The sequence below is a fragment of the Thunnus maccoyii genome, chromosome 8 (genome assembly GCF_910596095.1).
Source record: "Thunnus maccoyii chromosome 8, fThuMac1.1, whole genome shotgun sequence".
Taxonomy (NCBI): Eukaryota; Metazoa; Chordata; class Actinopteri; order Scombriformes; family Scombridae; genus Thunnus; species Thunnus maccoyii.
In genome coordinates, this window is record NC_056540.1 from 19,976,546 (window position 1) to 20,003,591 (window position 27,046).

The window sequence follows — 27,046 nt, forward strand, 5'->3', positions numbered from 1 at the left end:
TGTAGATAGGGAGGTGTCACAGCTGTAATGAAATCTAATAGAAAAGCAAGATGTATAAGACGTGAAGCTTATAATGTAAAATCTTTGTTGACAGATAGCTGCTGATTCCTTTATTTTTAAGGTTTGGTGGGTTTTTTTGGCATTTTTGCTTTTAATGGATTGCTCAACTCAATTTTTGAGACTGTGGTTCCTGGTGTTGTTGTACTGAACTGCTTATTAATGTCAGTATTTATATTTATGTATGTTTATTTATGTATAAGAGGATGGGCGTACAAAGCAATAAGTATAATATGATGCAACCTGTTACAACTGCAACCACAGATGTTCAGTCAACCACAGGAAGAGCGTAAGATACTTAGAGTACCTTATTAATCAAAGCAGCTAATCACACTAGTCGCAAAAACTAAAATTCAGACCACACACTAAATCTAAATATATAGTCACTGGTCACTTTATTAGGTACACCTATACAGTCTAATGCAATCCAATACAACAGCTCTGCCATAAATTCTACTTTTGCAAAGATTATTCATTTTCTGTTTTTGTTGACATTGTCAGAAAGGTGATAATTCTACTTTATGTTTATAATTGAGGTCGTAGTGAGTGGCGGTGTACTGGATTATATTAAACATATTTCTAATATTTGGCCTCCTGCATGTATGTAAATGGAGTGTAAATATACAGAATATAATGTATATATGCACTGTGCAATGACAGTTTTCTCTTGTACAGTCAGAGAAAAAAAATGTGTTTTCAAATTTCACATCAGTAGATTTTGTTGCAGGGTTTCTGTATCCATTTGAATCTCATTATACTGTACAGTGCAGCTGTTCATATTATCCAGTCACTCTCACACATACTCACTTTGTGTTCCCTTATCTGACCTCTAGTGGCCGTTTTTAGGCGTAAGCATCAACAGATGACACTGAACCAGCATCATTCACATGCAACACCACAGGACTGTATAAAGCTTTACGTTTGTGAAACCATGTGTCCTCGTTCCTTTTTGAAGAGCTACGTACATAATGATACCAACACTCTACTTGGACACTGTCAGCAGCTTATCACACTACAGCTTGTGTTCACTGAAGCTTAAGTTGTCTCAGGTCGATATGTTGAGAACGTTAAGAGCGGCGAGAACAGGAGCAGGACTTACTCGTTGACAATCTTGATACCCAGCGAACGGGCCGAGCCGACGATGCTTTTGACGATAGTCTCCAGGGAGGCATCCCTCATTTTGAAGCACTCATCCTGGGCTTTCACCTGGGCTATTTCATACACCGCTCTTACCGACACCATCCCCGCTGTCTCGTGGCCTTCACACACATAAAAGAGATGGCAGAATGTGAATAAAGCAAATGAAAAATTCAATAAACGCACAAGGAAAAGTTTGGCACAAAAGAAGACAAAGTGGGGCTATGTGTGAGCTAGTGTGTGTGTGTGTGTGTGCGTGTGTGTTGGAGAAGGGGTGGTATTAGGAGTCAACGGCTGAATCGGGCCTGGAGATACTATAGCTTGGAGCATAAAAGTGCGAAATCCATAATTCTCTTTTCTTAACACACCACCTTTGCCACTTCCTTCCTCTGTTGCCGTTCTCTCACATGTCATGAATATAACATCAATCACAGCAAAGCTTAAAACTGAGCCGATGGAGAGACGTGTGTCCGTTACACGTCTCAGTGGGTGAAAATTGGAGTGAGAACAGATACATCAGAACATCTCACCTGTCTTTCCAGCCCCTTTCGCAATACCCGCCGCTTGCTTGAGGAAGTAAGACACTGTGGGCTGACCGATCTGCAGGTCATAGGTTCTGTCAGGCTGAGGAGACAAAGAAGAATTTAAATTATATATATGAAAATGAGACCTCAGTGTCCTCAATGGCAGCTAAGACCCTGTCAATGACTCTTGATGTTCACAGAAATTACACGCAGATCTTCACACATAATTAAATCATATTTTACTGAGCAAAGGCTCAGACATTGAATATTACTTTTTAAATGTTTTGCTTTTATAAAATCAGCAGCCTACTTGTTGATAAGTGTTTTCTTAGCTGAAGTAGGAACATACCTTGGACCTACAATCCACCAGAAAGGGAACTTGTGTAATGGTGCTCTGAGTGAAGTCTGGTGACTAAGCTGCTGAAAATTCTTTATTTTTGCAACAATGTAAGCTTCTGGGTTTCTTTTAATTTAACTATCTTGATGCAGGAACTGAAGAATCCAAAGTGACATGCTTTTTTCTAAAAAGTTCACTTGAGAGGGAAAAAAAAGAGGTTTATTGCCACACAAAAGATCACTGAAGAAAACAGTGTCCTGATGGAGGCAATCACATAAAAAGTTGCCAGTATGATTGAGGAGAAGTTCAAATGTTTCACGGACATTTTAGAGAAAGTTACTGAGTGCCTTGAAAGTCAATCTAAACGTATAGATGAAGCAGAAACACGCATCTCTAATGCTGAGGATCTGAACACTGAATTACAAGGAAATCTCAGCATGTGGCGGAAAAGAACATTGAACACCTAAATGCAAAGTTAATGAACATGGAAAGACGCAGAGGCAGGGATAATAGAATCCACAGATTAAGTGAGAAGATGGAGGATGATGATCCAGTGTGCATCTTTGAATATTGGCTACCATCCTTCCTGGAAATGGAGACCGAACAAGGTTTAATTAAAGCTGACCGTGTGCGCTGCAAGTTTGGAAGACAAAGGTTGATGATACGACTCAGGTGGTTGTTATCAAGCTTCATAACTATACCAACAAGGCTAAAGTTTTAGTTGCAGCAAAGGCAAAGAAGGAGCTTGTGTACAATAAAAGCAGGTTAATGCTGTCATCAGATCTTCCAGAGAATGTTCGTGCACAAAGGAGATGTTTCAACAAAGTCTGCAAACAGCTAATTGAGAGGAATATACGCTTCCCCATGCAGTACCCTGCTGTTCTTAGACTGACAGGAAAGAGACACAAGTTCAGATCCCCTAAAGAAGCTCAAGATCTCCTGGATAAAATGGACTTAACTTGAGCACTGAATGGTTCGCTATATACAGTAACTCTCCCTCTTACAGCTTTGCATGGGCAAAGAAAATATCAGAGAACTGGTACGGGCGCTTATGGATATTTAGACTTGTGAAAGTGTGACCAATAGCCTACTGTTATTTATTTATTTATTTTTATGATTGCACATTTTGTGAATAGGCAGCGGATCTAGTCGGTCTATCCCTTGATTGTCCCAGTTAAATTTGTAGCAGGGGACGGAGTTATATAAAATGGATTAGGAGTTTAGAAGGAACGTCTAGTGATTGGTTTAACCCTTTTTTGGTGAGAATAGCCTTTGTTTGCTCTCTTTTTTCAGTTTTTTTCTTCAGGCTTCCCTTTGTTAGTTAAACTTATCTTGGTTTTACATATCTTACATTTTCTTCTCTTTTTTCCTCAATTTGTCACTAAATACTGGTGTGTGTTACGTGTTTATGTGTTTGTCTCACAATGCCCATTTGCCAAGCTTAGAGTTGAGGATTATACATCTCAGATTCCCCCATGTGTGAGACAGAAATGGCATTTTTCAGATACTTAAGTAATTCTTGATGATATGTTATTGACATTGCAAAATTACTTCACTCAATGTTAAAGCTCTGAATCACCCTTTAAAGCATTACAAAAGGTTCTTATTTGGCTGAAAAAACAGGATGCTCAAATTGGTCTACTTCAACAGAAACACTTGAATAATTCAGAACATGTGAAGATAAAAATAATGGTTTGGTTTGGTCAAGTAGCTTACTCCTCTTTCTCTTCAAAAAGAAAATATGTAGCAATATTGGTACATAAAAGTCTGCCTCTCATAATAGAAAAGGTTATAGCAGATGAAAAGGGTTGTTTTCTTTGTTTTTTTTTATTTGGGGAGCACTTGTTGCTTTGTAGTCTTTATGCGCCTACGAGTCACTATTTTACTCTTACTTCTAGGACAATATTGGACAGAACTGAGAATTGTACAATTGGCTCTAGTAGACTAAGCGAACCTTTTTACGCTATTTCACCTATTTTTATTAAAATTTCCCTGCCATACAGAGACCCTTTAAAGAGGCATTGGCAGCTGAATCCATCTCTGTTGAGTGATGAAACTTTCTGTACTTATCTTAACGAGCAATTTACAAGAAAGCAAATGATAGAGATGATGCTGACCCATCTACAGTATGGGAAGCTGCCAAAATATATATCAGAGATTTCATTATTATGCTTTGTGGCCGCAAAAAAAGAAGGAATTGGCAACCCAGCTTGAACTTGAATCTGAATGAATAGCCTTAGAAGCACAACTTGTGAGGCCGACTGAGGCTCCCCGCGGGCAGGTGGAAGCACTAATGGTCAGCACTAAATCAACTTCTTACTCAAAAAATTTTTTGCAGACTATTTGAGGCACCTGCACAACTAATTAAGAAAAGAGGGAGCACAAATTCAATATCGCAACTAAGGAATGAAAAAAGGAAAGATTTGTGTGACATCATGCAAACTTAAGAAACTAAAGTACACAAGTGAATGTTGTAACAGTATGGAGAAAGTAGATATCTTTTTCAACAAAATTAAATTACCATATGCAACCCAGGAATATAGAAATCTTTTATGCAAACCTACATCTGAAACAGGTTAAAGAGGCTGTTAATTCTCTACAAAGAAGGAACGCAGCAGGGTTGGATGGATGTGGTCCAGATTTCTATAAGGATTTTGGGGTAAATATACAGTATCTGGTCTTTTGAGGAGAATGTATGTTGACTACAAAGGCTACCTAAAACCTTAACTATGCTAGATATTTATTTGATACTTAAAAAATGGCAAATCACCTGATCTAAGAAGCTCTTATAGGCCTGTCAGCCTCATTAATGTTGACTGTAAAATCCTCTCTAAAATTTTCACAAAACAAATTAAAGATACTGTTCCTAAACTCGTTAAGCCAGATCAAACAGGCTTTCTTAAGCAAAAATTTTCTAGTTATAATATGAGGCACTTTATCAACATTATACATCAAGCTAAAGTAGCCTCAACAAAAAATATCATCTCTCTCGATGCTGAAAAAGCATTCGATTGTAGGACTGAATGGAATTACTTATTTGCAGTGCCTAACAAGTTTGGGTTAGGAGACGAGTCTAGTAAATGGATTCAGCTTTTGCACTCTGTACCAAGGACAAGCGTTATTGTAAATGGAGAACGCTCACAAGATTTCCTTCTGGAGCGATGTCAAGGCTGTCTCGCCTCCCCACTATTGTTTGCCCCAGCTATTGAACCACTTGCAGAAGCTACCAGAACTCATGAGGATATTCAGGGTGTTAACCTGGGCAGAAACATTCACAAAATTGCATTATAAGTGTACAATATCTTATTTGTATCAAGCTCAGAAGGTTCCTGAAGGTTAGACAATACTTTAGTTCTTTTTCAGGTTATAAAATAAACCTGGTAAAATCTGAAATTATGCCTCTTGGCTCATACAGGGACACTGCTACTCTTAAAAAAATTTCCATTGAAGTTGTCTCTCAATGGTTTATCTTAGCTAGAAATATATGTCTCCCCTAATATATGTGAACTGTACAAATTAAACATGAATCCTCTCTTAAAAGTTATGAAGGCAGACTTGAAACGCTGAGTTAATCTTCCTATTTCTTGGATGGGGAGGATAAGCTTAATTAAAATGAATATATTACCACATATTCTTTATCCAATACAGATGATACCACTTTATATGGATAAGAAAACAGGGAAAGGGAGAATTTTGTCGAGATTCATATGGAGAGGGAGAAAGGTGAGATTGAGATTTACACGACTGCAATTATCTAAAATGTCTGGTGGACATTACCAAATATTCTGTTTTATAACGGGGCAAATCATGCCAGAATTGTTTCACAGACTTAATGAGTACTTGGAAATAATTAATAGTTGGTGCTGTACTCCTTTTACTTTGTTAAGTCTTCTCACAAAGTATATCACTGAAGAGCCTGTGGCTATTACTCAAAACTCTTTAATAAGTAGTGCTATACATTCCTGGCAAGATATTATGAAATACTGTAGTAAAAATAACAAGGCATCTCTCCTTAAAACTATGATACAAAATGCTGAACTTTTACTAGGTATAGAGGGCACCATGTTTAATCAGGGATTAGGATTATTCATGATTTATTACAAGCAAATAGTTTAATGTCATTTCATCGGTTTCAGACCATATATGGAACACCTTCATCTCACTTTTTGAGGGACTTGGGAATATTTTTTGACCTGTGGCAGGTCAGTGGTCGGGCGCTGGTTGGACACACTAGACGGCCCACTGTGTGACCCACATGTGTGTTTTGTGGTCTGTAGGGAATCTGGTATGCAGGGTGTGGAGTCATTGCTGGAGTTGAGCAAGAGTAGGGAAAAAAAAAATCACTTTTAAAGGGCAAATGCACAAAGTGTTATTATTATTATTACAAAGAGCAATAAGACCAACACGTGTCTGCTGTACACAGATTTTCATCAGAGTCCTTCACAAAAAGTGTGCTTTGTATTTTCTGAGGAATTAATTCCCTTTCTTGTAGTATTTCGTCTACCCCTCTAAATCCGGAGCATCTGCTTTATGTTTCATCCCTCTCAGATCCAAGTAGTGCTTTTTTTTTTTTCTTCATACCTTGAGGCCATTGTGTTTCTGTAGTAGTGACTGCACTGTACAATGGCACTGCAGTCATTGTATTTTATTCAAGCTTAAATAGGTTTCTGACTCAACTGTAAACAAAAAAGTAGTTTATCATTCTGTCTTTTATGTTATTGTTTATATTAATATGAGACTCTAATCTAAACCTGCATTAACTGAGAGGGCAGTGCAACAATCTGTGAAAACAAAACAGACATATTATCACCTCCTGAAGTAGTTATGGTGAATGTGTTGGCAAATATTTGCCTATTAACACATCCAGCAGACACAGGGCAACATTAGTATTAATTTGGAGTCGTGTTTCTGGCCACCTGGCAAATTTAAATTTAATATGCACTCTGCTTTTAGCTCTGTCTTTGATCTCCAGAAACTCCAGAGGGAAATGTTTAGCTGGTTCTGGGCAGCATACAGTTGGTTTATCATAGCTTTTTCGCTAAAAACAGCCTGCTGTGTTTGGAAACGGTGTTAATGAGAGCGGTGAAAGTGAATAAAAACAGAAAAGTTGTAGGCTGGGAAAACCAAACCAAAGAGCCAAAAGATGCTACGATGTTTGAAGAACGGAGGGGAAATACAGAGTCGGATGATAATTTTGAATTTGTCACTGTAAAGAAGACAGACCAAATAATGTGAACACATAAAAAATATTTTAACTGTATTTTGACTAATCCATTTGCATGGGGTGTTCACATTATTTTGTCTACCTCCTGTGCGTTCAGCTGTGTACTGCTGCACATCTGCTCTCCAGCCTCATTCCCTCGCCCTCTACATCCTTCCCTCAGGACCAAAATAAAAATAATCTCTTCAGCCTCACTGAATTATTCTGACCCTTTTATTTAATTCACATTCATTCCCTCGCCAAAGACCTTTATTGAGTAAAATCTGACATATCGATTCAATCAATCTGAGGATGGTTTTCTTCGGATCATTTGTTACCTGTCACATATGAAAAGGAAAAGAAAAAGAAAATCACCGTAGGCTGAGCTCAGATGATACCACAGTGCAGATGATGTGTCATCAGTCATGTTATCTAACAAAAGTGACCTTTCGACATGAGGCAACAGAATTTTTCTCTATCTATGGAAAGGCTATTGGTTATAAAGGTCCAATGAGTCGCTGTTGTTTCTTCCATTTTAGAAGACAAACACAAACATTTACTGCAGCGGCCTTTTTCTGACGGGCAAAATGAAAAACAAAGAGAGTGAGACTGAGAACGCAGCGAGTGTAAGAACAATTATGGGAGAAAACATGAAAGGAATATTTTTGGTATTTTGGGAAATACACTTATTTGCTTTAATTTATAAATACTGATGATAAGAGTGATCCCAAACGGTAAACAGTGTGTGAGAGCAATGCTACAGTGTGTAGTGTGATCATGTAGTAAAAATGGTGATGAACAAACATTTCCAAACACAGTTCAAATTTCTTTCTTTTGGCCAAATGAGCACATCCATCAAATCAAAGAACAAAGTTGACTGGACATCACACTGAAAGAGGGAACGTATGCTTGAATTTGTTGTGTAAGTTTCAGTGGTGTATTTGTAGGATGGACGTGTAATGTGACTAAACCTTTATTGGCCATTCAGTTGCTCAACAATATCGATTATCCAATTAGCTCAACAGTAACAGGGCTTTAGTAGTGAAACTCTGCAGTTAAATGATTTATGAGTTGTGTTTTGGTTTTTTTTTGTCTTTCCAAAACCAAAAAATTAAAAAATCAAAAGTGTACACAATGAATTTAACTGTGTTTATCTGCTCCAACTTCAGCTGCGAACGTTAGCATATCCGGCTAACTAGCATGCTACCTACAGTAGTAACCAAGCGTTACTGTCAAGGCTTCCAAGTTTACTTCAAAGGATCCGTGTACCATTAACCAACTACATTAACTTGTGAGGTTACAGGTTACATTAAAGTCGAGATGAAATGAAAACTTTCTTTTTGACCCTTTTAGATCACATGTAAAACAAAACATGATGTGTGCTTACGTAGGCTTGAACCAACCACTTTCAACCAATAATATCACGACATCCACCCATCGATCAATCTTCAACTTTCAGCGGCACAGAGCTAAGATTCATTATGACACAACCACGTTTCAATGTTCAAATCAAATTCCTCTCATTATGTCCTGCCTGTCTATCCTGTTTCACTCAGAAATACATCACAACACAGAAGTTAGATTCTCTCAAAATGCTGTTTCATCTGGACTTTAAAAAAATCCTGCCAAACATTAGTTCTGTTACTAGTTACACACTGCAACACAAGCACAATGCGGTTTATTTATTTCCAAGTCTTCTACACGCATCAACACCTGGTGAGGACACAGACTTTTTGTTCATTTCATACATAAACTTGAATGGTTTCTCAGCAACCTCAGTGACTCCAGCCTGCAGCTCTGTTCACTAAGAAATATTTCTGTTTTAGTATGGATTACACAAACAAGATACAATCTTGTTGAAACAATGAGGTTAATTAGTGAGCGTCAGAGGTGTTGGTAGACATATTTTTTAACTTTGGAGAGAACCAGGCTGGCTGTTTATCCCCTCTAGCTTCCATTCTTTATGCTAAGATAAGCTAATCACCTCCCGGCTCCAGCTCCATAATTAATCACAGACATGGCAGTGGTATTGATCTTTTCATCTCACTCTCGGCAAGTGTATTTCTTTAAACGTCGAACTGTTCCTTCGCAGTAAGATGAAAGGCATTGTGAGAGGTGCTAAAAGCTAGTGACAGGACTGAGGTGAAAGTCAGTTCAGAAACAGATGCCGACTGCACGCACACATTAAACATCGCATGTAAAGTATGTCGAGTACAGTGTGAGCAGGAGAAGCTCTACGCTGCAAATCGCCAGCAGATGGCACTGATCGGCAGCAGCAGTGGGGACCCGTGATGTGATGGCAGAGCTGTTGCTGAATATTGCATGTCAAAATATATTCACGCTTTTTACAGGATTAGACTTCCACTCCTTACATCACAAACCTCATTACAACACACATTTATTCAGCTCACAGGACACAACTCTTGATGTGAAACAACACACAAAGAGGCGGTGGTGGTGGTGGAGGTGGAGGGGGCGTCGAGTCAAACAATATGTGGTGGGTAAAAAAAAACAACAAATAACTACAAGCTCTTTTCTGAGTAATTCACATCTCCTGCATGCACTTAATGCTTCTTGACTCTAAGTTCCTCTGGGTATTGCTTCATTAATGAATACAAATGGAAAGGCTTACTTTATTGGTAGAGTATGAATAATGGAAGTGCTCTGGTAATGTTATGCAGCTGGTGGAATTAACTACAGTTGAAGGAGAGAGGTGTACTAAGTGTGAAGGGTCAGGGGAGGGTTAGCAAGACCCCCACAACGAGCCGCACACACACGCACCTTCACGTTGATCTTGACTGGGAGTGGGATGCCCTCTTTCAGCTCCTTTGTTTTCTCGTTGAAGTCCTTGCAGAACTGTCCGATAGGGATTCCTCTCTGGATGGGAAGAGAAAATAAACATGGGAAAAAAAGAAATTGATGCGTGGATTGCTTTAAAATGTATGAGGAGTCTGAGCTCGCAAACATTTCAGCTGAACGTCACTCGTGTCACACTTGTGCTGCCAGAATACAGATGCCTGAACTGATGTCAGTCAATCAATCACAAAGCTTCAGAGGGGTCTGACTTTATTTGCACACATGAACGGCTCGGGGAATGGGCGCCTGACTGGATATATATGTGACTAGCCGAAGTTTGTTTATATGCCATAACATTTTGGTGGAGACATTTTTATACTTCATGCTAGTTTTTTCTTGTTATATTCACACTGAAATGTGTCTGTGTGTGTGTGTGTGTGTGCAGCTTTTCTGTTGTTCCAGACAAAAGTGTTTATGTATGTCTGTCACTCGAGCTATGACTGAATGCATGTTTGTGCCCAAAGCCAGAGAAACCCAGTGATGAATGAGCCTCCCATTTTCCAGCTCCTGCGAGGCCAACCAGAGCGAAAGCAAAATGGATGGGTGACATTAAGTCAACGCCCGGCCAACGCTGCTCCTTTGCACCATTCCTCTTTGGAGATGAATTCAGTAGCAAAGACTAATAAAGAATCTAATTATTACTGCTGAAATTTACACTGACCTTCACCCGCTATCCTTTCCCCAAGGCAACACACTGATTGAAATGTTCATTTCTGAAATGAGGGAATGAAAAAAAAGGGCTTTTATACACAGTTTAATGGACTCATGAGCTTCTATTGCTCCACGATGGAGCAGACTGAGCAGAGCACAGCCCTCTGATCCTAATAATGCATCTGATGAAAAGTCAGTCATCCTGAGACGTTCTCCAATGACAGGACGGGGAAGACATTTATTTGAACTTAACGGAGCAGAAAGTTCTCCCAACATCATTTCCACTAAAGGCTTCAAAAGCACCTGATGAATGCTAATCAGTCTCTGGATCTACACAACGCCACTACTTCATTAGTGTCTGAAATGCTACTCATTACTCACTGGAGTTACTGTGCATCCGCTAACACAATAACAACAAACAGATTGAAATTTCCACATGTCACAAGAGTCGACGCAGGTTATTGTTTCAGAGCTGATGGGTGCTATTTGAATTACAATATCCTACTAATGAAATGAAACCCAGCTACGTCCCTGGGGCCCCTCGCTAGGCTCTACCTTCCCTCCCCTCTCATGCTTATTAATAGTAATCCCATGTCAACCTTGCTACCTTCTACCCGTGGCCTTCCCTCCCACCACTTCCCATAAAACAACATAGCAAGGGTAAACAAGCAGGGAGGGAGCACTGAGGGAAAGTCTAATTAAATATGGATTAATATAAAGGCTGTGATGTTGGGTATGAGTCAAAGAAAACCCTCGGGCTCTGCCTCACACATTCAGCTGCCATTCCTTTCCTTCTGTTCAGCCCGTCTCGGATAATGATCTTTCCCACCGACTCAGACGGCCCTTTCATGCCACACAATGCCATGAAAAGGCCTTCCTGACCAGCCAGAGATAATGCCTGATGCTTCTAAAATGTGCTTAAGCACGAACAGCGAGACATTATGCAGACAGAAGAGCGAATGTGCTAAAGATAGATGGAGGCAAAGACTTCACAGGGCCTCCCTGACCAGACAGTCCTTTGCTGCTAATAGGGCTTGAACAAACAATGAAAAAAAAGGCTAAAGAGTGGCAAATAAGAGAAAGATTGGCCTGAGGAGGAGAGACATGGCCCACTCGGGGACAGCACACAGTTTGCCCTGAGCTCTGCACACAATTAAATATGCACCAGAGACAGGTAATCATATTTTAATTAAGCTGTTCCACAAGAGTTCAGGCACCTCAACCTCTGAAGATGACAGCATGAGCAAGTTTTATTTTGGCCTCTGGCTATTTAATAGTTTAACTGCAGTAATTACAGCGATTGGACCATGTTGATAATTGCAATCAGAGTCCTTAAATGTTGAGGGGGGGCTGGTGTGCCATGCAAGCAAGGTTCAAGGTTGGCTCCTCCAGCGTCCCATGACATTCATCAGAAAGAAGAAAACTGGAACAGTAACATTCATGGCCTGGCCAAATCGCTAACCCCGCTCACTGGATCTGAGCATCTAATCATCCTCGAGTCCGAGCTGCTGGATAAATCCTCTCTCCTTCACCATGACTGATTAGAGCCGGGCGCTCTCCAGTATAAAATGGCTGCAGCCCATCACCCAAGGCGGGGCCTTCCACACTGGCTGTGGACGAGGACATTCAGCCACACATCTTCAAAGACTTCTGAGATCCTGGGCACCGGGATTAAACGCTAATCTACGAAGATATTGCTTGCCGTCAAAAACCAGCAGCGACAGTGGTGAGTAATTGCTATATGATCCATTCAAGATCGGCGCAGCAGAGTCTTATTACTCATAATTATGGGAGCAATTAGGCATTTGCAATTAAAATCTGAGAAGTGTCCATTTGATTTGACCCTTCCACCATATTCTCTGCAGTCTTTTTTGACACTCCCTCCGTGTTAATGTGATTGGCTTTTCAGCTTCACTAACTCTTTTTAACAAGATGTAGCACTAGTGTGGCATGATGGTGTGTGAGTGTGTGTGCGTAGAGGGGAGGAAACCTGATGGGAGGAGAGGAGCGACAAGAATGGGAAAGAGAGAGAGAGACAGCTGAGGTGTATTAAAGTTGTCAGAATGTGGGCAGTGATCGTGGTCAATATTTGAACAATGAGGAGCAGGTTTGTTTGACCGAGGTGAATGACGGGAGAGAAGTAAAGCGAAGGCCGCGGGAGGTCCTCATGAATATGGGCGAGTGTGTGTGTGTATGTTTATGTATGAATACTTCAGCCTCATTTCAATCTTGTTTCAATCTGACAAGACTATCAGTTGAAGAGTGTGTATGTGTGCATATTAAGCTGCCAGGGACTGCTGACGGTGAGGAAGTGTTCGCTGCGTGCGGTCGCAGGTGTCTCTGCATCTGAGAGAAAAATGGAGAGAAAAAAAAAAAAAAAAGAAATGCAGGAGAGTGAAAGAGAAAAGAAGAGGAGGAGGAGGTGGAGAGAGAGGAAGAGATAGGAGAGAGAGCAGGTCAAGAGAAGTGTTGTGCTTAAGGAAGCGTGGCAAACATGGAGATAAAGGACAGAGACATAGGGGTAAGGCCTTGGGGCAGGAGGCAGGATTAATTGCCCCTGGCATGCAAGGCCACCGGATAAATTGCCCCTGGGCGGTCTACACGAAGGAGGGCTGCGATGCGGTGACGAAGGTGTTACAGTGAAGAGAGGCTGATGGGAGGCGAGGTTAATTAAACTCTTCAGTGTGAAACACTCTCATTCATTACCTTCATTACCTTGTTCATTTAATCTGCTCCCGTGTTGGCATTTTATCACATCCAGCCTCATTGTGGCGTCATACAGCTGATTAGGTTTCATGTTGAACCCCCTCAGCTGCAGCCCGCCAGCCCTGCAAAGGGGGTAACTGAGAGTGGCCGCCGCCAGACAGGCTGAACAGCGGGTCAGTTTAGGCACTGCCGCACACAGCAAACAGCACAGAATAAATTGAGTTCACGCTGGACGTGCATTTTACTTGATTTTCCACTCTGGAATGACTGGATTAGTCTTAAAAGTGGAAAATGAAAACGATTTTCACCCCCAGCCTCCAGTGAACTGTGCTGAGGCCAATATACAGCCCCGCATAAAAAGAACTGAGGACTGCTGCTCAAACGGGCATGAGTGCGGCAAACCACTCATCTTCAGAACGACCAAAACAAGCCAAAACTTCTCAACACAGTTTCTACTGTCTGGGTCTTTGCTTAAAATAGACAGAGCCTTCACAATTTGTTTGTACCTGGCCCAAGAAGAAGAATTTCCTGTTTGAGGGCATTGTGAAAGCGAGCAGGCGACGGTGGAACAAAATGGATTGCATCACGACAAAACATTCGATTTTCAACTCCATTAGGTCCCCCTCAGAGTCTTGACAGTGTTGTGCTTTTCGCCACTTCACATGATTAATCACGTGTGGAGGCTGCAGCAGAAACACAGGAGCCTGAACTGCAGGCAGCTGAGACTCCACGCTGGAGATGACTGAAAAATCACAGCATACACTGACAAGTGGAGGACAAACAGAAACAGAGAGTCAGAGGTGGAAGCAGCCTGGAAACAACATACTCTGCAACAACAACTCATAGCAATATTTTAACAAAGCTTTGCTGAGTAAGTTTGTAATAGAGTCAGAGGGATGACGGTACCTTTTGCCTACTAAAGGTGATGTTTAATTCAAGCCTCATACTCTGAGATGACACAGAGAGCAAGTACAGAGACGAGGAAGGTGAAGCGACTGAATCCTTCATGTTTGCAGTGCTTGTGGAGGTCAGCCTCGGGTCTGACGTGGAGCATGGTGCACTGTTGACGCCTTTAGCATTCTTGGACAGTCTATAACCCCATGTGTCCTTCCAAACTTCCCCAATCATATCTGAAGCAAAAAAGTGATGACTGCACAATATTGTGGACAGCCTGGCCGCCTGGCTGCCCCTCGCCCTCCTCTGCTATTCTCACTCTTCCCACTGTCCTTTTTCCTGCCTTCCCTCCCTCCCTCCCTCCATCCTGAAAGTCAGCCAGTGTGCAGAGTGACCTTCAACCACACCCACAGGGAACAAAAAAAAAAAAAAAAAAAAAGAAGAGGAGATAGTAGCAGTATGGAGGAGAGAATGGGATAAACATGAGGAAACGAGTGAAGAAGAACCAAAAAAAAAAAAAAAAGAAGCTCCACACAGAAGTGAGGAAAATGGAAAATCTCTCTTCTCTTGGAAGCCAGTGGAGCGCATAGCTGAATCTGACAAGAAAGATGACTCTTCATCCCCTTTCTCACCAGTCTGATTAAACCTCTCACTCTAAAATGAACCCAGCACACTGAGAGCCACAGAATGAAGGGAGTCGAGCCTTTGCAAAAGCTGCAGACGGGAATCCCTACAGATACACTTGAAGGAGCAGGACCTTGAGGACAAGGTGATGCTATGAAATTCATAAAAAAAAAAACGCATCTGCTCCCAACAAAGGAACCAAAATTAAATTCTCGAATGGGAGGAGGGGGAAGCAGCCGGCCCCTCTTTTCAACTGTTTCCAAAAAGATTTATTTTTTGACCAGATCTGTCTCAGAAATTCTCAATCCTTCTGTTTAAGTATGCGGTAAGCCGGCTGTAATGAGTTAATCTACAACAGAGGGATGATTTCCTTGTGTGACTAAGACAGTAAGTAGACAGAAGGAGGACTAATTAAAGTTGTAACATCTGCCTTCTGAGCTCTAAATGTGTCTACAGACTACAAGCATCTTTCGCTCTACTTCCTTCGCTCTTAATCCAAGCGAAGGAAGTGTAATTGACAGACCATCTATTAATATTTGTTTATATTTTGAATAAGAGGCAAGCAAAATAACATTTTCTTCTCCTTGCTCCTTTTCGGTCACAGAATGTTTAAATTGAGTTGTGTTTTGATCATGAGTCTCCCTTTTTTTTTCCTTTTCTGGAGCTGTGCATTACCACGAGCGGAACACATACTAAATAATGAATGACTAATGAATAAATAGCCTAAGGTATCAAGCCTGCTCCCAAACAATGCAACTAATCTTCTGGCAAGCGGCATCATCATGATTACCATAACCAATGAGTATACTGTAACTGGGTGCTCTCAAATATTCATAGCATCTTCCACCTAAACTTCCACAGCTGATGGAGGAGGAGAAACTGAGGAGGGTGGGAGGTCTGTGCTGGAGCACGTAACCTGCTTACAAATTAACACCACAACCAAAGTCGGACTGAGCGCCAGTGAGTGAGAGAGTGAGTGAGTGAGTTTCCCCTCGGTCTCCTCTCGCTGTTGCACGGCTCTGCCTCCTCTCTCATGAGCCATCTTCTTCTCCACTTGAAGCATTCCGCGTCGTCGCAGCTTCTTCTTCTTCTTCTTCTCCTGCTTCTGCTCCACTTCTGACTGACTTCCCAGCTGCTCAGCACACAGCCGGAGCCCGACCGAGCAGCAGCAGCAGCAGCAGCAGCAGCTCTGCACCGCTCTCTGCCCCGCTGCTGTGTCAAAAGATAACCGACAACCGCAGACCCAGACACTGCGGGAGGTGACAGATTCAGATCCAGATCGAGCCCCCCCCTCCTCCTCCTGCATTACCCGCGGAGCCATCCGGCAAAGCCAGTCGAGGGATGGAGGTATCTTACCATGCCAGATCTACACACAGGAGCAAATCTCGATAAGTATGAGCCGGTTTTTTCTTTTTGTTCCTACAAACTCGGGTCTGCTCGGCGTGGCAGCGGCGATGACTTCCCTCTCTTACAGCCTCGAGAAAAACCCTCTCATGGAGCCTGACTGTATACAAACACCCGGACTGTAACAATAAGACTTTATCACCGAGCCCGGCTCATCAGCGACAATAAAAAGAGACTTTATCGACAGCGCTTCCACTCGAAAAGAAGAACACATCACTTGCTGTAAATCGAGCCAGGAGCATCGAGCCAAAGTGCAAGACGAATGGTTTGGGTAACTAAAGCTTCACTTTACTACCAGCCATGCACGGTTAAATCTACACTACCTGCTGTTAATAGGCCAGTTATGAAACAGGTGTTGCAGAGAAGCGGCTTAATAGAGACTGTTAAAATTGCCGGAGGATGCAAGACGTCGCACAACAGCACTGCATGCTGGGCAGCTGATGATAACCACATTTCAAGAAAAAAAAAAACAAAAAAAAAAAAACAACTCTTGCCTCCGGCAAACACTTGGGTTGCTACCTGATAAATCAACAGATGTTTTAGTCGTGTGGATTTAGGTCTGGAGAGAGGATTTATTCAGCAATGCATTATCAGGGATTGCACTGCTTGCTTCTCTATTAATTACTTAGTTTAATGGCATAGATGTTATCCTGGTGCCCTTGGTGCCTGAGTGCCACCTGTGATAACTTATGAGGGATCTTGTTTAGATGCGAGGTCTTTGATAGAATCTGGAGCTCTTGTGTGTGTGGAGATAAACTGTGCGTGTAGGCGAATTAATCTTTGCTCTACATGGATTTCTGTCCACCTGGAAATCACCCCCATCTATTCTAGAGAACAAAAGCAAGTGGCAACCCCCCCCACCGCCCCCCCCTCGCTGTATCTCTGAGCTTGTTCGGATGATTACTTAGATGCTGGTGCACATGGCTCTCCCTCCATGTGCACTAGTGTCACACACGATAAAATGAAAGAAAAATTGATTTCCACTGCAAAAAGAGAACACACGTTTAAAGATGGAAACAAATATTTCACCCGTACACTATTACATGCCGTTACTCATGCTTACAACAAAATAGGTTGCCTCACCTTGTCAACGGTAGTGTCACTTCCCAGACAGGGGGGAAGATGAATTTGGTCATTATTGATGAGCTGAGTGGACACATGGGGCTGTCATCCCTGTCTCTCACTCAGAACAGAATATATTACACGCCGTTGACAGGGAGTCAAAACACAAACACAGGCTGACAGGGAGACTTCCAGGGTGAAATTTAAGGTGCAGGTGGAATAACTTGAGAGGCACGACCTCGAGAGAGAGAGAGAGAGAAAAAAATCCAGCCGCAACAGTGGCTGTAAACTTCTCAGTCTACCCTGCAGATCGGGTTAGTAACCCTGAGAAAGAGAAAAAAACAAATTTAAATTCCAATATCCTCTCAATCTGCGGCTTGGTGGAATTTATTCAATTTCGGAGGAATGACGATCAAGTTGCAGCAAGCGGGGAGACAAAAGGCTTCACAGACAATCAGATATTACGAATGCTGGCATGATCCACGCCTGTCCTCCCACCATGCCTCCGAGCGGATTAATCAGTCGAGATCGTTCCCTTCCTCATCTCTTTGATTCATCTGTTTCAGAACAAACCCTAATGTCTGTGATATTTCAATACCCTGGTTGATGAATACATTTGGATTCATCCAGGCCAAGCTGGCTCATGTAATGCATGTCTTCATGTAAGTGGGTGGAAGTCACTTTGTATCTGCATTTGAGTCTTTTCCTCTTCATCACTTTCACCCACTCTCCCCCTGAGCTTATTTATGAACTATTACTATCATGCAGTAACACTTTATTAAGCATGTAGAAAGCCAAAGGGCCTATTAATCTTTCACTTGCAGTCTTATGCTCATTCTCTCTCTCTCACACACACTCAAGCCCCCTTTTTTACTCAGTAGAGTTCCTCAGCCCTCTTGAATGATTCAGACAGCACTGAGGAGATGGCAGAGCTCCTGTTAGTCTTGCAGTGAGGGAAGTGATGTGTCTTCCATCGGCAACATATCAATACACATTTTTCACTGGCAGACTTTTCTCAGAGGCCGCAATCACGCTGACAATCTCTCGCTCGATCACGCTCAACTGTTGCCATTACGACACATCTGAGCCGGTAATGATTTTATATTATAATGTCATCGATCCAGTTGAGGGGTTGACACCCCCGGGTGGGTGCTGAGCAGATAACAGTGGTCTGTGCTGAGCTTTTGAGCTAAATACGATAAAGAGACGTTGGTTCGATTACACTGTAAACTCAATGATCATTTCTCACGCTGAGATCAATAGTGAGGTTTATAGTGTCCGCCGCTGAGATATGAGCTGCAACAAAATTAGCATTGCCTGCATGTGCTCACCCAAACATACACAGTATGTACACAAAGACACAAGTCAAACACATCTCTGAACAAATAGCAAGTTATCAATATTCATCTGAAATGAGAGGGGAATCTGCGATGATTAAAGACTGCAGCACAGTATGAGAATAAACACAGCAGACTATAGAGGCAAAGAAAAGGCTTTGACAGGGTACCTAGCTGCGCCTCAGTGAAATTAATTAATAATGGATAAGGTGAGTACAAAAAAGAATAGAAACAACAACAATAAAAAGAAAAAAAGTAACAGAAAGCTTGAGAATATCTCAGAATCAAAAAGGAGTAATGTTAGGACCTTTATGGAAAATGAAGACTATTTAATTCAAAGAGCTGCAGAGAAAAAAAGCCAATTTAACAGGCTTCTCAGCTTGAGCAGCCAGAGTAGATGTAACTCTGGCCAAAGATGAAGGGCATTCACTGCTTACTAGGCAGCAAATGTCTTTAACCATAGCAACAAGCATTAAACTATTTTACATCTGGTTTTGGATTAATGCTAAAAAAAGAAAAAAAAAAAAAAAAAAAACACATCCTTTATCCTGGAAATGTATCTGTTTTGAGGGGACAGATGGCAGTGTGAGGAGCAACGTGAGCAGAGTATGAATGCAACAGATTTCTCACTGTGCATGTGTGCATGTCTCTTTCAGGCATGGTGCCCACGCCCCAGGTGTGCGTATCAACCCTGGTCACGGTGAGCACGATGGCAGTGGTGGACCTCTACCTGCTGGAGCAGAGCATGCTGGGGGCTCGTGGTATTCCCGGACCTAGTGTGTGGCAGTGTGCGGCGGTGTTGCTAGGAGATGTGGGCTTCCTTCTCGCGCTGCGCTTTGTGTCAGCCGGAGTGGTGTCAGAGGCGCGGTCGCCACGCCGCGGTTTTGCCAATGCGCTCTGGTTCCTGTTCCTGTCCCTGCTCCAGCTTAAGCTCTTCTTCGTCTGCCATAACTACAGGCAGGAGCGCCGGCCGCCCGACCCGCTGGCCAGGAAAACCTTGACGCTGCTGCTGTCCATCTGCCTGCCCTCCTTGTTTCTGATCCTGACAGGAGCTGACCACATGACGCCGCAGCGCAGGAAGCAGGAGGTTCGGGGCCGGCTCCTGTGGGTGGTGGTCGACCTGCTGGATGTGCTGGACCTGCAGGCGGGGCTGTGGGAAGCCCAAGGAGGGGGCGCAGTAGCGACAGGGGGCACCTCTGAGGAGAGGCTGCCCATCTGGGCCGAGGGCCTGGTTTTCTTTTACTGCTACGCCCTCCTGCTGCTGCTGCCATGTGTGGCCCTCACAGAGCTGGGGGCCACCGGATTGCCAGGACAGAGGGGGCCCCGTAAGGAGGCTTTGTACCCTTGGCTCAGCTTGGTCACTATCAACATCTTCACCCTGGCCTTAAGGGGCACAGGCATGCTGTGGTACAGGGACCCTCGAGTCTCCACTGTGTTCCTGGGGAAAAACCTGCTGGCTCTGGCTGTGAAGCTGAGCTCAGCCTGGGAGAGACACAAGCAGGAACGCGCTGCTGGGGGAGCTGGGGCTGCAGCTGGAGCAGAACCAGCAGACTCGACCGTGCCAAGCCAGAGCTCAGAGCAGGGAGAGGGCCAGGCTCAGGGCAAAGCCCCTCCCTCTCACTATCACACACTCTCTCGCTCCCAAAGCCACACTCTCTCCCACGTCAGCCTGGAGCCCACAGAGACGCCCTTAGGACCCTCTTTCATCTCCCATGAACTCTAGAGAGTTTCACACACTCTGACCAAGCAAGCACGCACAAACGCATGCACACACACACACACACACTCAAAACTTGGACAAGCCAAGCCAGTATCACATCCAAGCAGATATCAGTGATGGGTATAACGCAGTGCTGTGGAAATGCATTTGGCAAGCTTGGCTTTCTGCACATTTTGTTGTGCTAAGAATAACTCTGAATGCATCGCTGTGATTTGTGGGTGTGTATTTTTGAATTGGACACTGAACACATCTGTCAGAGTGTAAAGAATATTCCAGAAATGTCTTTTGAAGTCTAGTAGTGTTAATTCCTATGTTAAATCTCGGCACAATCGCTCTAACTGCCACATATTTGTTGAATTCTGTCCTGCACACGTCGTCTTGAGGTTGTAGTTTGAGTGTTTGTTTTTTTTAAGTTCTGATTGCTTGCTACCTATCCGATACCGCTCCATGTACAGTATCTGTGTAGGAACATCGCTTTGGTTCATTTATTTGTTAAATCTGAGGTCAGTACATCTAGTTTGTTGAAAAATTAAATCAACATTCTCCCTGACATTAGATACAAAAATACCAAGGATGACCTTTAGCGTACATTTTCTAGCTCACTTAACAGGGAACTTTAAAAAAGCAACGTTTTTTTTTTTTTTAAAAAGGTAGAGGAGAGATTTATTTTTTCCTTCAGTGCCACAGACCCATGATTCAAAAGCCATCTACCAATAAAAACCCACACACTTCACTGCGCTCCGGTATTTCAGTGCAGAGTCTAGTCTTTTCATTCCTGATATTCATTCCAACCAAACGCAACATTGGCTGATATCACTTATTTGTCTGGCAGAAAATGTTAATCAGAGGAATCAGTCACTGTGGTGTATGGTTGCAGTGAAATCCTGCAGACTCATGGACTTGATGATCGGCCAACCCTGGCCCACACACACTAAACTGTTTCAGATATGACAGATATTTGATTTGATTTTAACAAAGGACTGGATATTAAGTTTATTTAGTCCGTATTTAAGAAATGTATGTTGAACCTTCACATACATTTCAGGACTACTTTTGCTGTTGATGTTTCTATCCGATAGAGATTTACCACAACAAAATGTGCATAACTCAAGACGCCAACTGTTTGTTTTTGCATAAGTAAAATCTTTCAATGGTAGGGCTTAAAGGATAGGCTCACAATTTTTCACATCTGTCTAAAACAATAGTCAGGTGCCAATAGTGAACAGTGACATGTTTTTCTTTCTGTTCATACTGACCATTAAGAGATCCCTTCATGATGCAATTTCAATGTAAGTGATGGGGGGAAAAAATCCTCCTTTTGTGCAAAAATGTATTAAAAAGTTTATCTGAAGCTAATGTGAAGCTTTAGTCATCCAAAATAGTAAAGTCAAGTAGATATCTTTCAACGTTACAGTCTTTTTAGTGCCAAAGTCCATCTTTTTGTTACTATACTGCCACCGCAGCTCAGCAGGGAAACACTGTCAGAGGAAACACAAAGAGGGAATTTGATGCTAAAAAGACTGTAACTGTGGGAGATATCCACTTTATTTGACTAACTCAGACTGCTGAAGTTTCTGTTAACTTAAGATAAACTTCAATTTTTTGCTCAAAATGAGGACTGTGGATTTTGGATTTTATTAAGGGATCTTCTAATAGTCAGTATGAACAGGAGGAATGATCATAGTAAGCAAAACCTGCATAAATGTTCATAAGGGCACCTGACTATTATTTCATCCTTTAAAGATTGGCAATAAGCATTTTGCGTCATCTTAATCCTGTTGTAACACAAAATATAGGTCTATTTTACTACATTGTTTACAAAAACAGAATACCAATGTAAGTAATCCCTTTACAGTTTGACAACACATTTAAAATTCATGTTTTGCTGTCTTCTATTGTCTGTAATTGTCTCAAATTCTCTGTCAGTTATTTTCCAAAAAGAAGAAAGAAACTGTCCTGTCAAACCCTCAAATCTCTTTTTTCCACTTGGATGAATGAAGCCTTTCATTCACAAAATTATCAAGCTGTGGGTGTGGTAGTATGTGGGCGTCATGGGATTATGGGTTAGAGCAGCAGGTGTAGAGGATGTACAGTACAGTCAAGTGCCTTGTTTCCCCATGGAGCTACCAGCCTCTGAGGTGCACACATTATGTGTACCGTGTGAAACTTGGACATACGCCATGTGTATACTGTGAAGTTATTCCACGGCTGTTGTCAGCTACACCTCCAGGACAGAGTGCAAACTAATAAAGTGTTTCATACTTGCCTGGTGTTGACAGTTCATTGGCTATTATGTAGGAGCGTTATTGGCAGCCTGTCACCCACACAAAAGGAAAAAAGCAGGAGGCTTTAGGGACAAATAACTGCCTCATACTTGCAAACCCTCCCCCTATATTAAAAGTCAATCAACCCCAATTCAGAAAACTGCATGTTTTTATGTTTTTCTGATGCTGGGACTGGTGAAGTGAATGGAAGCCCCCCCCCCCCCCCCCACATTCAAGCCAGAGGAGCCTGCTCTTTGCTTCACAGAGCGGCACTCTGACGAAAGGCCGTCATTTATCACAATTATGCCAGCGGCCCCATCAGCTCGGATCCTCTCACAGTAATCCTTGAGTGTGCTGTCTTGTTGTCTGCCTCTAATGCTGAAAGAGAGAGAAGTCTTGATGCGATGGGTTGTGCATGTCAAGAGTTGTAGTAAGTGTGTGTGATGTGTTTCAGAGTGAACTGGCTCTTTGCTCACAGCGGCTCTGACTGCATCCGTCGGCCTCTCCTCTGAGCTTTAATAGTGCTATTAATTGAAATTGAGGCTATTTGTCAAAATGAAAGAGCTTATTCTTACTGCTTTCTACTTGATTTACAGGCTATATTTACTCGGAGTATGTATACTGTAACGGTTCGTGCGTTCATTCTGAACAGGATGTTCGGTTTGCGACTTTCCTCGGTTCAGTATGCTCTGTGACCCAAAGAATTATTGTCAAAATAGTTGAATAGTCCACTTACTCCGACATGTGGAACAATAATTATAGCACTTGAGTTCCATCCAGAACATTTTGACAGTGCACCACTTAGCTGTAGCATGCTAATGAATGTATGCTAGCCAGCTTATCCAAGTTAGCCTGGTTACCCTGGTTACCCATGCTCATGTCAAAGTGTTGCTGCCGTCATTATTATTAAAATATGTGCTGTTATCTCCGTATTTAAACGACATCATGTCCCCCTCATCCCTCTCCCCTCTCTGTGATGGTCCGCTTTGAGTGAAGCCATTCGCAACGACTATTAACAAATTTGCTGCCACTGCATCACAACTAAACTGTTGCAGTAATAGTTTTAACCAAGGAGCCATTGTTGGATGTTTGCATTTTTCAAAATATAGGATCAAAATATTATTTTCTACTTTTCTTTTTTTTTTCTGCTGTACCGAAATTGTACCGAACCATGGCCCCCAAAAACCGAGCTACATACCGAACCGTGAATTTTGTGTACCGTTACACCCCTAATATTTACAGGGTGTTTTGGGACTAATGTACACACTCAGCCACAAAAGGAAATTCATTTAAAGTTTCTGTGGGGAATTTCTCTCCAGTTCAGAGAGACTTTTAAGGAAAACCACAGAGGGATAACCAGTGTAGCACACAGCACCGACTCCCGCCTACCCGCTTTCTTTCATCTCCTACTCCTCCGCTTACTCTACATTTAATAAATAAATAAATAATAATACATTTAATTTGTACCGCACTTTTCATTCATGGTGAAATTTCAAACCCACGCACTCCCTGTTGGGCAACTTCTCATATTTCTATTATACTAAAAGGATCGACTGCACAGAAAGCCGGCTCGGCAAATGACCACCTCCTACAATTTGTTACACCTGTTAAGCTCAAGATACAGTGCTCAGCATTTTCCCTCAGCACCCACCGACTCTTATAACCTACTCCTGAAGAAAAGTGCATGAGCCGCTCTCCTATTTTCTTTCTCCTTGTGCTGCTCTCTCCAGTGCTCTCTATTCTTCCTCTCCATTCGCATGTACTAATTTCACTCTAGCCTGTAATTATTCTCCTGTACCAAAGCTGTCAGTTTCCCTTTTTTGTCTCCCATTCCTTCTTTTATTTCTCTCATTTGTTTAAATTTGCCCCGCAGCCGACAGGCAGCCTACCTCTCTGCACTTCCCCTGTCAAGGGTGGTTAGTCAGAGGCGAGGAAAAAAACAGAGAGGGAGAGGCTGGCTAAGATTAAAGGGTCAGGGCCACTGCCTAAAGCAGAGCGGCTGCCGACTGTCATTTATTTACCGCTTGCTACACACAGTGTGAGCTTGATGGAGCACGGGAGCCAGGAGAGACAAACGCACGCAACACGCTACCCCGACAACAATGACATCCCAAACAGTTCAAAAGGAGGCACCTTTAGACAAACATATGGCTTTGTTTTGCTTGGATGAGCACTTGGTTACAACCCATCTCACCTCATTACCCCTGACGCAGTGACAGCTACAGCTACAGTATGCCTACGAGCTCACACCTGCCTAGTCTGTGAGAGAGAGCCACATTTAACAGACAGATGTCTAAATCATTCATCATAGCACACACCATCAGCACTGCAGCTTTTGAACTTCAAAGTGTATTCTATGAGAAATAAATGATGCAAAGGACTCTGGAGACAAATGCATACTGATAGTGGTCTCAGATGTTTGGGGTGACATCAGCTAAACAAAGGAGATCAGTGTACCTGATGCAAAAATGAAATGAAAAAAAATGAAGAACAAGGGTTGAAATGATTAGAAGATTAATTGGTTAGTCGATCGACAGAAAATTGCCAAATATTTTCAGTGTTTCCCCTAGAATTTTTTTCAGGCCTGGTAGTACACACTGAAAAACCCTAAAGAGATGAGGCGCACGAGATGGCATATTCGCGCTGTTGGCTTTGGTCAGATGGCGTTGCAGGCGGTCTGCAATTTATATTTGGAGAGGATGACTTAATAAGCTGCATTTATTGCAGCTTAAATAAGCTGCCCCTCTCCCTTCTTCCCCATCTGTATTTTTGCTTGGCTCCAGAGTTTTGGAGAAACTGAATTTGAATTTGTTTGTCCGTCACCCGCACTAGAACTTTTTCCTCTTTTTCGGCGGCGCCATGCTCACGTTAGTTAACCTGCATTCCATATGCTCACGCTCACGCTCTGCAGTAATTTAAAAGGGACTCTGATAGCAGTGGCACTCGCATCGCATCAAGAGTTTCCCAGGCAACGACACAGAGTTTGATTCACGTGTCGGAACAGTGCCGCACAGAGGCTACCAAACAGAAATGATGTTGATTTCCGAATGAATGGATATTTGGTGTTATTTTTGGCATTAAAAAAAAAGAGATTTGTTTAGCCTGGCGGGGGCTCTCGTTGGCCTGGCAGCCCACCAGGCCTCTACAATTATAGGTGAAACACTGATTTTTATAATCACTTAAGATATTTATCAAACCAAAATGCCAAACATTTGCTGTTTCCAGCTTCTCAAATGTGAGGATATGCTGCTTTTTACATCGTTGTTAACTGAATATCTTTGTGTTTTGGACTGTCAGTCTGACAAAAATTGCAATTTTACAATACAATACTGTAGGGAGGACAGCTTTGTTTTGTTTCTGAATTCAACTGGACAAAACTTTTCTTTAATTTCACAAAGAGCCATAGAGGTGAGTGTCTCACAGAACTGGCCCTTTCATCTCTCACAGTCTCACAGTGGGGGTGACAGGGTGACGCTGGCCAGACCAGGCCCTGGGCTCTCAAAACCCTTTGAGAGACAGATGGTCTGACAAGATAACGAAGTAACAGCAGGATGTGAAGAAACTAAATTGACTGCTTGGGTTATTTTAGCTGGAGATGAGACTGAATACACACACCTCCTCTTTTCTTACACCCTCCCTCTCTCTGTCTTATAAACACACACACATAAAACACACACGCACACAAACACACTCAGCACATGGCCTGGGACCCCTGCCGTTTGCAGTCAGAACAAATAGACTGTAAAACCATGGACTCTGAATGCAGCTTTAGATTTTTGTCTGAGGACAATGAACAAACGGCTCTAATATCTACAAATGTTATGTCGACTCATTTTTAGCAACGTTAACAAAGCTCTGCTGATTCAGTGGGGAAAGTATGAATGTAAATGAAAAAAAAATTCTGAATAATATCTTAACAATAAAAGTCTCCCGTTATTTAGTCATTTAAAAGCTTTTAATTTGAAGCAGTAAAGCAGGAAATGTTGGGTTTGCATCAGCAGCAACTTAACACGACTGTGATAAGGCTGCCCCTCAGAAAGCTGGCCAATCAGAACACATTGGGCTCATCTGGAGGGGAGACAGGAGCCAAGACTGCCTGTCAAGAGACAGAGGCTGAACTGAACTTTTAAACTGTGAATCATGCAAAGCTACTTTAGTGGAGTCCAAAAATAAAAATATGGAGCTGGAAATGAGCATAATAGGTCCCCTTTATATCTGGCCAACAGAAATTACTCGCAAGACTATTCAACAAACCTAGTTAAAGAGGTTAATG

The 27,046-nt window shown here is 42.3% G+C and overlaps 2 protein-coding genes across 2 annotated transcripts in view; one reads left to right on the forward strand and one right to left on the reverse strand.

Annotated features, from left to right (window-relative positions):
• Nucleotides 1–27,046, reverse strand: part of mrpl11 (mitochondrial ribosomal protein L11) — a 46,085-nt gene that overhangs the window by 887 nt on the left and 18,152 nt on the right. The window contains exons 4-6 of the mRNA XM_042419629.1: nt 10,037–10,132; nt 1,725–1,818; nt 1,157–1,316 (exon numbers count right to left, since the gene is read on the reverse strand). Of these exons, the coding sequence (XP_042275563.1) occupies nt 1,157–1,316; nt 1,725–1,818; nt 10,037–10,132 (350 nt within the window). The remainder of the gene's footprint in view (nt 1–1,156; nt 1,317–1,724; nt 1,819–10,036; nt 10,133–27,046) is intronic.
• On the forward strand, nt 15,964–21,740 carry tmem265 (transmembrane protein 265). Its single transcript, XM_042419628.1, has 2 exons — nt 15,964–16,661; nt 19,446–21,740. Exon 2 carries the CDS (start codon nt 19,448–19,450, stop codon nt 20,510–20,512), a length of 1,065 nt encoding a protein of 354 aa, XP_042275562.1. The 5' UTR covers nt 15,964–16,661; nt 19,446–19,447; the 3' UTR covers nt 20,513–21,740.

What these genes read in the sequence shown, in the direction of transcription:
- tmem265 (XM_042419628.1), top strand. Translation starts at nt 19,448, where the DNA reads ATGGTGCCCACGCCCCAGGTGTGCGTATCAACCCTGGTCACGGTGAGC.